This window comes from Pan paniscus, chromosome 9 (assembly GCF_029289425.2).
Source record: "Pan paniscus chromosome 9, NHGRI_mPanPan1-v2.0_pri, whole genome shotgun sequence".
NCBI lineage: Eukaryota > Metazoa > Chordata > Mammalia > Primates > Hominidae > Pan > Pan paniscus.
The window spans coordinates 90,764,193-90,779,187 of record NC_073258.2 but is presented as its reverse complement, the minus strand read 5'-3'; the positions used below and the strand labels follow the sequence as shown (position 1 = coordinate 90,779,187).

General features: G+C 37.1%; 1 protein-coding gene across 2 annotated transcripts; it reads right to left on the bottom strand.

Annotated features, from left to right (window-relative positions):
* Positions 1-1,385: 1,385 nt before the first annotated feature.
* LOC129393400 (tripartite motif-containing protein 49D) lies at positions 1,386-9,368 on the bottom strand. Of its 2 annotated transcripts, XM_055094752.2 has the most exons (6): positions 7,262-8,418; positions 6,881-6,976; positions 4,901-5,131; positions 4,166-4,188; positions 3,190-3,287; positions 1,386-2,064 (listed from the first exon to the last, which is right to left on the bottom strand). In XM_055094752.2, the coding sequence occupies exons 1-6, from the start codon at positions 7,781-7,783 to the stop codon at positions 1,565-1,567; spliced, it is 1,470 nt and encodes a 489-aa protein (XP_054950727.2). In that variant the 5' UTR covers positions 7,784-8,418; the 3' UTR covers positions 1,386-1,564. The 2 variants fall into 2 exon arrangements, with proteins under 2 accessions (XP_054950727.2, XP_063464302.1); XM_063608232.1 differs by lacking the exons at positions 1,386-2,064; positions 4,901-5,131 and having other exon boundaries at positions 2,977-3,287; positions 7,262-9,368.
* Between the last annotated feature and the right edge of the window lie 5,627 nt (positions 9,369-14,995).

Genomic DNA, 14,995 nt, shown 5'->3' with positions numbered 1-14,995 from the left:
AAACAGTATTTTTGTTGAGAATGAGGTATATTCACTAGTTCATCAAAAATATTTTTTAAATTCTTAGATGATTACATTTGTTACAGTGACCAGCTGGATTAGAATTAGATTAGGTTTAAAATGATGAAAGAATCTGGGAGAGGGGGCAGAGTGTTGGTTGTTAATTAGCACATGGATCAAAGGAGAGCACTGAGGTGTTTAGAAGCCACAACATTGATAGGATAAAAGCCAGAACTAACAATCCAATAGTAAATCTCTTCACTGTGGTATTTTCTGCCACTTCTGCTCCATAAGACACAATTTAACCACTTTGACGTGGTATCTGCAGTATTCGATTTTAGTCTACATAGCATTTTCTCTCAAATGCATTGTTTCTCTCTCCTTCATCTTCCCTCCCTTCTTCCTTCCAGCTGTATTTTTTCACTAGAGAACACTAGTAGAATGTTCTCCCACATTTCAGATTTCAGATACGCGTCTGTAAAATAACATTATGGAGACACATTTTAGTTGCTACTGAATACTTGGTTGTTTTCATAAGTTCACAGCATTACTACTGTCCTCCAAAAAACGGTTTCCCATTTCCACAGCTAATCTCATCATTGACTCTGCCATCCGAGTTTCTTCTAGGCCACTCTGGAAGAATCTGGAAAAATACTTAAAATACATTTTAAGTATTCATCATGCACATGTATTGCATTTTATTTTATATATGTTCGGGTGAATATCTTTCTCCACTAATTGTTTGCATTTCAATTCTTGTATCATGTTTTTTGAAACACAGAAGTCCTCATGAATATAAACCAACTAATTTTTTTTAATTGTTAATTTTTGTCCTCGTTAAGAAATCCTTATGAGAATATTGTATCAGGACTTGAATCTTCAGGACTTGAATCTATTTGGAATTGACTGTGTGTTTTGAGGTAGGAGTCAATATTTAGTTACTTTTTTAAAAAAAATTCAATTAATCCAGCATTGTTCTGATCACCTTGTGTATTTCAATGTAGAAGAGCACACTAATAATGCGGGATTATTTATATATGTGGCGAGAATTCCAAAATGAAGCCCAGCATGGAAGGTCAAATGATATTAACTCAAAGGATAGATTAGTACAATGAAACATGATGGATAAGTGCAATATAGTTAGATAAAGAGAAAGAAAAACAACATTTCCCAGTTATCATTAACACTTCACTCCAAGTTTTTGCATGAAGCAAAAGATCCCGACTCTCTTCCACTGATTTTAACTCCATTCAGACATGTCTGTCAACTATTATTTCACTCAGTGGCAGTCAGAAATAAAGAAAAAAAAACAGAGAATATATTCCATGCCATGATCATGAATAATGATTTTTCAAAAATTAATTAATAAAGAACCAATACATATACTTTTAGTGTTTTTACCACCTTTAATAGTAACACAATAAATGAGTTTTAATAACATTAGAATGCAATTCAAGACATAAAACAGAACCTATTTGTCCTGTTTGATAAGGCACAAGGAAGAGGGCTTTCTGGGATGAAGGGGTTCCCACAGCAGATGAACACATGTCTGATCTATCTCTGGTCAGAGGTGAATACAGCAAAAGATAGGCCTGAGAGGAGGTGAGAAGGAGCAATTAGGGATGGTGTATATAGGGGAGCTTTGATTAACATCAACGAAGCTCACAGTTCTAGCTTCACAATCCAGGAATAGTCCTACATGGTTGGTAGGTCTTGGGACATACTGCAGTGTAAGTGGGGAGGTGGTAAAGAGGCTGCACTGAATGTCATTCTTAACACACCCAAGACTAAAGAGTCCCTCCTCTCCATGTATATTGCCATTCTGATTCATCCCTTTCCAATACTTATTACAGACACCAAAGGCCCAATTCCAAGAGTCCCCCACATGGACCTCCCAGTAATATTTGCCGGAGGTGAAAGTCTGAGCACCCCACGCAAGAAAACTTGTAGGTGTTGCAGTGATATGGGGCGCATTTTGACGGTCACATCCAATACAAATGCTTCTCAAATCTCCACGTCGGAAGATATGACTGTTGGCTTCATTATGAGGCAGAGTAATATCCACTGCAAAATAAATAAATAAATAAATAAATAGAAAGAAAGAAAGAAACAAAGAAAAAAGAAAGAAAGAAAGAAAGAAAACATGCATAGGCATGTGTAGATAAGCAAAAATTGTTCTATCAAGCAGTTAATTTACCAGGAAACGTAAAGTCACAAGGACACTTTTGCTTGTAACTTCTAATAAAGTATAGAGATGATTAATATTATCTACAAGACAAACAAAACGCTAACCACAGATATTAAAGATGTTTTGAAAACTTACATACTGAGAGCCAAATGTAAGACCAACTTCTTTCAATCCAATTTTCAAAGCAAAATTTGCACATTATATGCCCTAAATGCTATGCTGTTATCAAGATCATTATTTAGAAATGTTTCTTATTCTTAAAAACTAGTGCTATCATTTTGGAAAGAATGTGAAGATTTTCAGTTACTCAAGAACTGCTCTAGATAACTGGATAAAAATCCATAAGTACATGTCATAAGTGATCATTTAAAGCAGATTTCTGCAAAATCTTTTACCAGTCTCTCTGTGGCCCTCCATGCTAGCTTGGGGCTGAAGCTGGATTTTAGACTTAACATGTAGCTTTTCATATTGCAATTAAACTGAACTTCTTTTTGTTTGTAATTTTACTTGTATTCACAAAATGATTTCTTTTTATTTTTACCCATTAACTAATGTTCTTGGAAATACATAATATATATCCATTAAAAAAATTTAAAAACCCCAAGAATCTCCAGTGAACTATATTCCCCAAAAGAACAGTTCTTAGCTGTTCAAATGAATACACCAAAGAAATGTAAAATTTTGTATTTAACATTAAATAACTCACCTTCATTCTGAGCATTGTTCCATTTGCTCCTTTTTTAGATTTGCTACACTACTCCTTTTTCCCATTACATTACTCAGTACATATGAGGCCATAATGTATTTGTTTTTCATTATCTTTTAATCTTAATGCTATAAATCTGACTACAGACACAGATACAAAAGGGTTGCATGATTATATTGTTCACTTATGTCTATAAAGTAGTAAAATATTTGATAAAGGGTGAACTATTACCTATGTGATCCTAACAATAAGAAAATTTAGATAGTGGGAGTGCTGCCTGTGGGTGGAGACTTACCTCGGAATTGGTTGAGCCTGTCCCTCAGTCCAGTGATGGGCCCTGCCCTGAGCTCTAGATTCAGAGGCTGGGGCATGTGCAGCAGCACGGACTCACTCCTGCAAGGAAAAACCTGTAGTTACAACATCTACAGCCATAAAATAAATAAAAATCACTACTTGTGTTTAAAAGACATTTCATGAGAATCCTTTGAACCCACAAATTTGATAATTCAAAAATTATTCCTTCCTTTTTGAAATTAATTTCGATTTACAGTTTCAGAATTTTAAAGCACAGTGGGAGAGTCTGAGTCAGAATTCAGTCTGATCTTTCCTATTTTTTGCCCCAAATGTTTAAGGTTCCTTAGCCTTATGGCCTTGAGAATATTTAGAAATGAAATTCTGAGTTCCACTTCTTGGCAGACTCCCCTGACACCTTTGTCTGAAATAGCGGGGTTCTGGGGAGACTGCTGCATCTGCTGCTTCCTTTTCAAGATAAAGAATGTGAAACTTGTTCTAGGCAGCTAGACCTGCCTTTTAGAAACAAGCTTCCCTAGAGACTTATACAGTTCTAACACTCCACAGTTTTTTCAATCTGTTTTTCAGAACTGTTAACTGATATGTGTATAGGTATGAACAACAAATCATCAACTTTTTCACTGCTAAAATACTTCTCCCACTTCTCTCCTGCTTCCTCTGGTGACTTTCTCACCATCCACAAAACAAAACTTCATCTTTCACCTATGCAGGCTTTTAAGCAATAAAACAAAGTCAGGAATAAACATGTTTTTTTAATTTTACTTCACTATTTATTTATTTATTTATGTATTTATTTACTTAGTGGTTTTGTCTTTTCTGGTGTGGGAACAAAAGTAGATGCAAAAAAGAAATAAAGTAGTATCAATATCTTAATCATTTATGCCATGACTTTGGTAGAGCCTGCTTTGATATTCGTGGAAAGTGAAAGAACATATGCTAAAATCCAGGTACACTCTCACCTGTATAATATGTCTCCAAAAGCCTGTAAAAAAAAAAAAATAGAAAGATTTAGTGCAGTTCACAAGATGCATCTTCATTAAGTTCAGTGTGACATTTGGAGTCAGTTCCTCAAGATATTATTTCCCTACCATCTTCTCTTCTACAAAGCATTTTCTATTTCTTCTGTAACGAAAAACCCAGTCAGTCGTATTGTCACTAATTAATGTCCTGGGAAAGTCTGAGTCTTGAAGACATTCTCTAAAGAAGTGAAGGGAGAAGAGGCCCAGAGAGTCTATGCTCCATGGTAACCTCGAATAACCTACTCGGTCATCTTTCCCAGAACCTATTACCCAAATGAGTGGATCCCAAAATAATATTAATGTGAGCCTAGGTTCCCAAAACTTCTGATCTTGCCATATCCTCAAATTAACCTAAATGTAAATGAATCACTCACTATTTTATACATGTTTGACAACCCGAAATGTATTATTGACTTAGTTGGGGAATAGTTATTGGGGCTGTTACCTTGACCATTCCACAAAGTTTTGTGGCTGGTGGATAAAGTAGGAGGGATCTTTGGCCTGGTAGAATCCCTTGGCGGGGCTATACTCTCCCAATAAAGTAGCATTAGCTATGCGAATGTGTTTTTGGAAACACATCATGGAAATAAAGGTAGGGAGATGGATTTCACCCATGAGGAAAATACTTATACATGTGAATATTCAAAAACCTGAAACCACATTGTGAGTTTGTACCTGAAGTAGCTCCACATCTGGTTTATGGCACATTTTCATCAGCTCCGCATACGTTCCTCTTAAAATCTCCCTCCTGTGAGCCATTTTGGTTTTACTTAAATGAAGTTGATGAAAAATATCTTTCCCCTTCTTCTTCAGCATCTCCAAATTATGTTTTTCTTCTTCATGATGAAATGCAGGCATCTTCTGATACTCAGCTCTAATAGCTTCTAGCCTTACATTCACATAATCCTGCAGTGATAATGGGTTAGTCAAAAGAGAAATGTATATATCCATCTCCTATTAAATCTCACTGATTCCTTTTGTCTCTCGAACATCCAATAGTTTAAACCTCAGTCTTGCCAGTTCTTAGAATCCACAAATTTTTTTCCTTTCCTTTCTTTCTGCATAAAGATCAACATAGATGTATCTGACCAATTACATTAAATTTATTCAAGATAATGAGTGTTCTAAGATAGCTGGAAATAAAAAAAAAAAAAAAACCACAATTTGAATTTCTCTATTCCAACCCATATTTATGGAAAAGTAAGAACAGTTCATGCTTAAGAGTTGGAGTATAGAGCTATAGTTACTAGAAAGGAAATAATTATTTCTATTTCTGAGATACGTAACAAGTTGCTTAAACTCATTATATGTGAAATGACCTTAGACTAACATGTCCAGCTAAATGCATTTCGCCCAGCAAAACCTATCCTAATAAGGCTGCATTTATGATTTGGCCATCTTTGTCTGCCTGAATTCATTTCCTTCCATTCTTTTTCTAAGTCAACCCAATCTGAAACATAGACTTCTTTGTGGTTCCCCAGGCCTCCAAATATACACAAACTCAAAATTACTGCATATACTGTTCTCTCCAACTGGAATTTTACACACACACACACACACACACAAACACACAAACACACATATACATATACATGTATACACACTCATGGTCCACACATATATCCATACACACTTTTGTGCTCCCCTTCCGCTTCGAGACTTTGTTCAATTTGAATTTTTCAGTGAGTCTTTTTTCTGACCACCCTATTTAAAAATCAGACACTAATCTCCAGTTTCTGGCCTCTATTGTCCTTTTCTACTTCCCTGCTTGATTATTCTCCAACAAAGAACCTACCACACTCGAACACATCATGTATTGCACATATTTGCACGTTGACCATTTTTGCCTCTCATTTGGATTATACGTTTTGTGAGGACAAAGATGCTTTCTTTCTTCTATACTGGCAAATTTTCTAATTTAATATTCAACATAGACTAGGTTCTTATGAAATACTTTTCAACACACTACTATTAGCTATCATACCCTCAGAGTATACATCCACAAAGAGAAAATCATTTTTAATATTTTTCTGAAGTCCTCAGAGTTCTCCTTATATTTAGATACTAGTTCCCATATTTCGGGCATGTTTGCTTGTCTCCCTCAAGACACAAATCCATATTTCTCACCACTTTTCTCATCATATGTTATGTAGTATTCAATATTAATTAGTTGAGATTCTTAATTTCATGGTTGCCCTAGATTTCCCCTGTCACTCTTTCTGCCTCAAATTTTCCATGCAATTCCAAATACTACTTGTCCACCAGCATTCAGAGTAATGCTGACCCAGGCTCAGAAGGTTCACTTGAGCTTTCCATGACTGCCAAATAACTCTCATGCCCAGCATTTATCCAACCAGCACATATAGAATGCTGTGAGATGGCCCAGTATCTTGTATCTGTTGGTGTATAGCTACAGGTTTGTATGAAAACAAACCAGCATGCTTTGGGTAACATCAACGGTTTTGTTAGAAATCCCATCTAACAGTCACACTATTCTACATAAGAAATGAGGCCACTTTTTCCAAATGTTTTCTTTTCTTTCTTTTTTTTTTTGACTCCCAGAAACACTACGGTTTGATATCAAGTTCCTATTCTAAGAGTCACCCATTTGCCCACCATAAGTTCCTGGAGAAGGTAGGCTAGTACAGGACTAACCTTCCAGTGGCTGATTCTGGTGGTTTCCACGTTCAGGTTTCTCTGATTTTCACAAGCTTTTTCCCATAAAGACTGCATTTTCTTTAAAAGCTTCTCCTGCAAAAGAGCCATAAATTGAAGCACCAGTGAGGACAATAAAGTAACATGCAGACTGTTTCATAGGGAGGGGGCCCAGAATGAGAGACAAATAAGTCCCCAGTAAATGGCATTTCTTCTGTTTCCCTTCTGCTTCGTCAAATCTCAGAGGTTTGAAGCTAAGAAAGCCCAAAAGAGAGTTGCTTAAAGGGACTCAGAGTTGGCTTTACCCAATCTCCGAGAAAATAGGCCCACAGGAATTTCATGTGTCCTTTATAGAAATACATCTTCAGAGGCATCACTTACCCGGTGTTCCTCAGCAGCCCACTCAGCGGGACAGTGTCTGTGATACCGGTGCTCCTGAGAGCTGGAGCACAGCAAACAGAGCAGGCTCCTGTCCACTTCACAGAATATCTTCTTTGTCTCCCTGTGAGTGCCACACATTTGCTCCTCAGAGCTCAGGAATAGCCAGAGACTGGCTTTTCTGGCACGGGAAGCCATCTTCTTCAATCGAATGTTAGTTTTGAGGTTTCTCTGCTGTGTTGTCTTTAGGCATTCAAAGCACTGAGTAAGAATTGGGATGTCTTGCCAGTTGAGGTAGAAACAGGGCCTGCAAAAGCTGTGCCCACAGTCTATGGTGACTGGGTCTATGAAGTAGTTCAGGCAGATGGGGCAGGTGAGTTCCCTCTGGAAGACTTGCGAGATTCCAGAATTCATGTTTCTGAGGAAGAAAGAGCAACATGTCATTTTGGGGTCTGGGTTGATGAAAAGCTTCTGAATATGTGGAGATAAATGATAGCTATAGTTTCTTCTCTTGACAGTGTTCATTAAAGCACAGCAAACTATTTCTTCTGTAACAAAAATAAAAATCTCACACAGAGAGTCTCCCGGCTTTATAGTAGATATTACTGACTAGATGACTCACAACCCCTTCTACTCCTAGTGCCTGTCTGTAACACAATACCAATCTATTCAATTTCCCATTTTTCTGAATGTGGATCTGGAAATTGGGTTTGATTCTAAGTGGCCTAGAATAAATTGTAGTTGTTCCTATTCTTCTTTCATATAACTGCCGAATGAGTATGAAAGAGTGGGAAAAACTGCCTTGGCCAAAGAAATACGAGAAGATGGCTAGAGGGTCCTAGGATATATTTTGAGAGAGAGACACAACAGTGGGGCAGCAAACCACCATGGCACATGTTTACCTGTGTAACAAGCCTGCACGTCCTGCACATTTATCTCAGGACTTAAAATAATATAAAATTAAAGTAAAATAAAAAACCAAAACCAAAACGAAATAGAAAAACCAATCAACCAACCAAGTAAACAAATAAAAAACAGCAATTAAACCAATTTAGGTTGAATAGAAGATAAAAAATCATTAAAGATATTGGGCCTTTTTATTTTCTCGTGGATTAAATTAACTTCTCCTAGGGATACCCAGGCTCTGAACTAACATATAGTAGGATTTTTGTAAAACTTAAAGAGGTGTAATTATATTTCTATGGTGTGATGGTGAATTTTAGGTATCAGTCTGACTGGATTAACCAACACCTAGGGAACTGGTGCAGCATTGTTTCTGGGTGAGTCTGTGAAGGTGTTTCCAGAGGAGAGAGACATGTGAGTTGGTGAGCTGAGTGGGACCATCATCCCTCAATGTCAGTGGGCACCATTCAATCAGCTGGTAGCTCAGATAAAAGGAAAAGGCCAGAAGAAAGGCAATTTCCTCTTTCTTTCTCCTGAAGCTGGTTCTGAGGCTTTCAGCCTTGAGCTCAGTCAAGATACCGGTATCCTCAGGACATCAGCTTAAAGACATCCTATATTAGAACTGCTCAGACTCCATAATCAAGCAAACGAATTTTCCTGATGAATTCCCTCTCGTGTAGAATCACGTGTAGCTTGAGGACAGATATATGTTCTGAGAAATGTGTAAGGAGGTTTTATTTATTTACTTTTTGAGATGGAGACTCACTGTGTCACCCAGGCTGGAGTGCAGTGGTGCAATCTCGGCTCACTGCAACCTCCGCCTCCTGGGTCAAAGCGAGTCTCCTGCCTTAGCCTCCTGAGTACTTAGGATTATAGGAACATGCCACTACACCCGGCAAATTTTCTCATTTTTTTTTTTTTCCAGTAGAGATGACATTTCACCATGTTGGCCAGGCTGGACTTGAACTCCTGGCCTCAAGTGATCTGCCCGCCACGGCCTTCAAAAGTGCTAGGATTACAGGCATGAGCCACTGTGCCTAGCCGGGCGGTTGTATTGTTTTGACATGATAGAATATACTTATACAAACCTAGATGGTACAGCCTGCTACACACCTATGGTATACAGTACAGCCTGTTGCTCCTAGACTACAAAACTCTACAGCATGTTCTGTACTGTATACTCTAGGCGATTGTAACACAGTGGTAATTATTTAGTACGTAAACATATTTAAATACAGAAAAGGTACAGTAAACACACTGGTATTATAATCTTATGTGACCACCGTGTGTGGTTTATGGTTGACTGAATTGGCTCATGAATGTATCTCTACATGTATACATATACATCCTATCATTCTGTCTGTCTGGAGAGCCCTGACTCATATATAAACTATGGTCTTTGGCAATTTTAAGTCCTTTTCTTTACTCTCCTTTATTTGATAACACTGCTGAATTTTAGTGAAAGAAATGAAAAATCTTAGAATTGTAAATATTCTCCAGAGGTCATCTAAGTCATTTTAAGGAATTTTTCATAGTTTAATAAGATTAAGACTCAAGTGAGATGGCAACCACCATCACCTATCAAATTATATCTTATGTATGTATTTGGTCAAAAAATTGTGTTTTGATTTCCAAACTAGTATGTTTTGGGGAGTTTTCTCATTTTTTTCAGTTTCACTATTTTGCATCTCTCATCATTACCTTACTAATTTAAAGCTATGTGTAAATGCCGAATGAATGGATTAACATTCATTAACGTCTTCTCAATTCAATTGTATAATATTAATACACTCATTACACATATATTTACACACACCTATGTGTACATACATGTATAAATATCAACTCCATATATTCATTATGCATACATATCTGTTGCAGCAAACACTAGATATTTCCATTTTTTCAAAACTATATTGAAGAATGATAGAAAACGCAAAATAACAACAATTAGTATCCTCATAATTCATAAAATCTATAGTAAGAGTATGAATTACAAATGGTATCATTGTGTAGATTTAAGATAATGAGATATTTTTAACACTCTAATTTATTATTTTGTAAAGGAAAGAAGATATAATTTTATCAATATCAGTTTCACTCACCGCTGGGTTCTTTGAAGGGTTCCCACAATGATTCTTCGAGAAATAATTCTGTTAAGTACTCCTCAAGGTCAGGAGCTCATTCGCCGCAGTACTGAGTTTCAGAGGTCACCAAAACGCAGCTCCCTCTAAGTGCGCTCCTTCTCCTTTGGAGAAAACTGAGCTTGTCTCTTCTATGTCCTTTTATAAGAATCTGTGAAGGCCACACCCACCTCTTTAAGTGGGTGGAGTACTGAGAAAGGTTGAGAATAAGATGATTAGGTTTATGCAGTATTTAGATCACACCTTTGCACCGCTGATTAAATTATCATTACTCCTTAAAAAACCAGACATCTATACACAGCAGCTCTCCTGTGACTGAGATTCTTGGTTATTTTCTTGCTTGATGCAATTTTCTTCCTTGAGTCAATTGATTGACTCCTGGAAAGTGGTGTAAAAATTGGTTCCTAATAAAATTTGCAATTTGAAAATATTCTATCTTGAAGCAGACCAATGGTTAACAACTTTGCAAAACCAATATTTATACCCTTGATAAAATATTTGATTGCTAATGTGTTGGCTGCTGGATTTCTCCCAACAGAGAAACATTTTCAGAGTTATTCTTCTCTGCTAAGAGAACATTTCTCTTTTGTCTCCTGGTCTCTGTATGTCTGAGGAACCCTTTTCTATGTCATCTGGTAACTTCTCATTTTATTTTTTCCTTGTATAATTTTGGACCAGCCCATGCCATCTTTTCCTCTCATTCTTCCCTATAAAGCAATGAATTTTGTAAAATAAACAAAGAAAATTGCAAGAAGAGAGGAAGAGGATATCAGTGAAGAGGATGTCATGCTGGACACCGTGTTGTTGTTGGCACACACTGCATGCAATCCTCACTGCCATCAGCAGGGTGGCTTTTATTCTCACATTTTTTTTGATCTATCTAATAATGGGAGTGGAGAGTAACACTATCAGTGTCCCTCACCCAGTGAAATGCAGATTTTTATTAAGAGGCTGTGCCTTGCTCTGTTGCCCAGGCTGGAGTGTAGTGGTGCAATCATAGTTCACTGTAACCTCGAACTTCTGGGCTCAAGGGATCCTCCGATCTCTGCCTCCCAAACATTGAAAATATTTGCTTAGCTCTTACTGGATCTGACTACCAAGTCTACCCTTACATATACGATATTTTTTCCATAGCTCCACTTATACATTTAGTTAAATAGTTTTCAAAATAATAACATTTTAAAGCTAAATGAAGTCAATATGATTTTCAGTTACAAAGCAACACGAAATAAAATATAAACATATCCAAATAAAAATTAAACAGAAATAATAAAATATCTTTAAAAGAACAGTATTTCTGTAATTTTCCTTCTTAATTTTTAAACAACAGAGTAAAACAGATCAACTTCACAATTTAACTGAAAGATGATTTACAAATTGTCTGAAAACACTAACTAAAGCCAATAAAACTTTCTCTAGCCACAGATATGACAGCCATGAACACTTTAGGGTAACCAACAATTGTTTTGTCTATTCTCAGGTTAGAGCAGAAGGACCCTCAGGTGCCGACCAGTGGGACATGACAATGCCAAGAAATCTGGGCCACAAACCAGGCCATTCCCCTGAAAATTTGCTGTAGCTTCCTTGGAGCTAAAAAGCCAAGATTCCCAACAGTACCCATGGGCAGAGGGCTTAGGTACCTGGTCAGTTACCTCTCTAACCACTCACTGCTGCATCAAGCAAGAAAATAACCAAGAATCTCAGTCACAGGAAAGCTGCTGTGTATAGATGTCTGTTTGTGGCAGGGGGTCAAGGTATTCATGCTGCAGAAGACAAGCTGGAATCTCCCTCCACCCCCATTTCGACCCAGCCAAGGGCTCTGATTCCTTTCATAAACCTGCCTCTAGTTTTCCCCACCTTTCTCTGTTCCTATCCCATCTCTAATTGCTGGATGAGGCTGTGCTGCTGCAGCCGACTGTCTGGCCCCTGAGCATTACATCCCCATACTCCAGGCCTTTATTCATCACCAAAACAGCATGGTACTGGTATAAAAATAGGCACATAGACCAGTGGAACAGAATAGAGAACCCAGAAATGAACCCAAATACTTAACAACCAACTGATCTTTGACAAAGCAAACAAAAACATAAAGTGGGGAGAGGACACCCTATTCAGCAAATGGTGCTGGGATAATTGGCAAGCCACATGTAGGAGAATGAAACTGGACTTTGTGGCATAGACAAACTTTCTTATTGTTATTCAATGAAACACTCACGTTGGACCTACTGGGAAGGTATTTTGCAGATGTAACGAAAGGTCCTGCTCTTATAACTAGCAAGTGTACTCAGGTAAGCCTGACTTCATCAGTGAAAGTCCCTTAAAGAAAGACATAGGCATTCCTTGAGCAACATTTAAAATAGCGAATGGGACTGTAATCTTCCAATTGCCCCCTACTGACTTTGGACCAAAGCTTTGAATCCTGACCATTGGGATCCAGCCAGCTGAGGATTTTTCTTCCTAACTGACTTTAACAGGGATCTCATACTTGCTCAGGCAGCCCATCAACTGTGGAAACCGGTTCCTTGCACTTAATTCATATGTGAATCTCCCTAAGTATTCATATATATTATGGGTTCTGCTTTGATTTTTGAACCTTGACAGACTTTTTGAACCTTGACAGACATAGGGCTGACAGATTTGTCTTCACTGTTCTGACACTCTTGAATATAAGTCTTGTGGGGGCTATTGGCAAAGAATTCCTCTGTCAGAATATATTTGAGTAGCCGCTTCTTAAATCTCTTTTCTTTTTTAAATTGTCACATGACGATAAAAATATTTGTTATAGAAAGAAAAATATAATCCATCCCTATCATTTGGATTCTGTATTTGTGAATTAGCCTACGTCCTAAAACTTGTTTATAATCCCCAAATTAATTACTATATTGCATTTCTAGTCATGGCAGAACATCATGCACCATGTGGAGAAAAGCATTAAAATAATAACTCGTATTTCACCCACGAGATTGGCAAAGGTTTGTAAATTCAATAAGGGACCTCAAATTAGTAGAGTTATTTGGTTAGTCAGTGATTTCTCTTAGAGTGGTAGAAAACAAAAAAAGTTTTATCTTCCTGTTGGACTTCTCTTCGAATATCCTATAAATGTACTAAAGCAGCATTTAAGGCTGGACGAGGTGGTTTATGCCTGTACTCCCAAGCATTTTGGAAGTCCAAGACCAGAGGATCACTTGAAGACAGGAGCTGGAGAACAGCCTGGGCTACAGAGCCATACCCTGACTCTATGAAAAGTTTTAAAAAAAACATTAGCCAGGTGGGATGGTTTGAGCCTGTAGTCCTAGCTACTAGGGAGGCTGAAGCAGGAGGATCCCTTGAGCCTTGGAATTCAAGGCTGCAGTGAGCTGTGACTGTACCACTGCACTCCACAAGGAGACATTTCCCCAAGAATAAATAAATGTGCCCTTAGAGGAATGCCTGTATCTTGGATGAAGCTCAATAAACAGTATAAAATGCATCTTAGTTAATTTCCAGTGTATGTCAAATCTGATAGGATTTATGTTACATATGATTCATTTAAGTCATGGTTTTTTAAGGAGTGATGATAATTTAATCAGCGGTGCAAAGGTGTGATCTAAATACTGCATAAACCTAATCATCTTATTCTCAACCTTTCTCAATACTCCACCCACTTAAAGAGGTGGGTGTGGCCTTCACAGATTCTTATAAAAGGACATAGAAGAGACAAGCTCAGTTTTCTCCAAAGGAGAAGGAGCGCACTTAGAGGGAGCTGTGTTTTGGTGACCTCTGAAAACCAGTACTGCGGCGAATGAGCTCCTGACCTTGAGGAGTACTTAACAGAATTATTTCTCGAAGAATCATTGTGGGAACCCTTCAAAGAACCCAGCGGTGAGTGAAACTGATATTGATAAAATTATATCTTCTTTCCTTTACAAAATAATAAATTAGAGTGTTAAAAATATCTCATTATCTTAAATCTACATAATGATACCATTTGTAATTCATATTCTTACTATAGATTTTATGAATTATGAGGATACTAATTGTTGTTATTTTGCGTTTTCTATCATTCTTCAATATAGTTTTGAAAAAATGGAAATATCTAGTGTTTGCTGCAACAGATATGTATGCATAATGAATATATGGAGTTGATATTTATACATGTATGTACACATAGGTGTGTGTAAATATATGTGTAATGAGTGTATTAATATTATACAATTGAATTGAGAAGACGTTAATGAATGTTAATCCATTCATTCGGCATTTACACATCGCTTTAAATTAGTAAGGTAATGATGAGAGATGCAAAATAGTGAAACTGAAAAAAATGAGAAAGCTCCCCAAAACATCCTAGTTTGGAAATCAAAACACAATATTTTGACCAAATATATACAAAAGATATAATTTGATACGTGATGGTGGTTGCCATCTCACTTGAGTCTTAATCTTATTAAACTATGAAAAATTCCTTAAAATGACTCAGATGACCTCTGGAGAATATTTACAATTCTAAGATTTTTCATTTCTTTCACTAAAATTCAGCAGTGTTATCAAATAAAGGAGAGTAAAGAAAAGGACGTAAAATTGCCAAAGACCATAGTTTATATATGAGTCAGGGCTCTCCAGACAGACAGAATGATAGGATGTATATGTATACATGTAGAGATACATTCATGAGCCAATTCAGTCAACCATAAACCACACATGGTGGTCA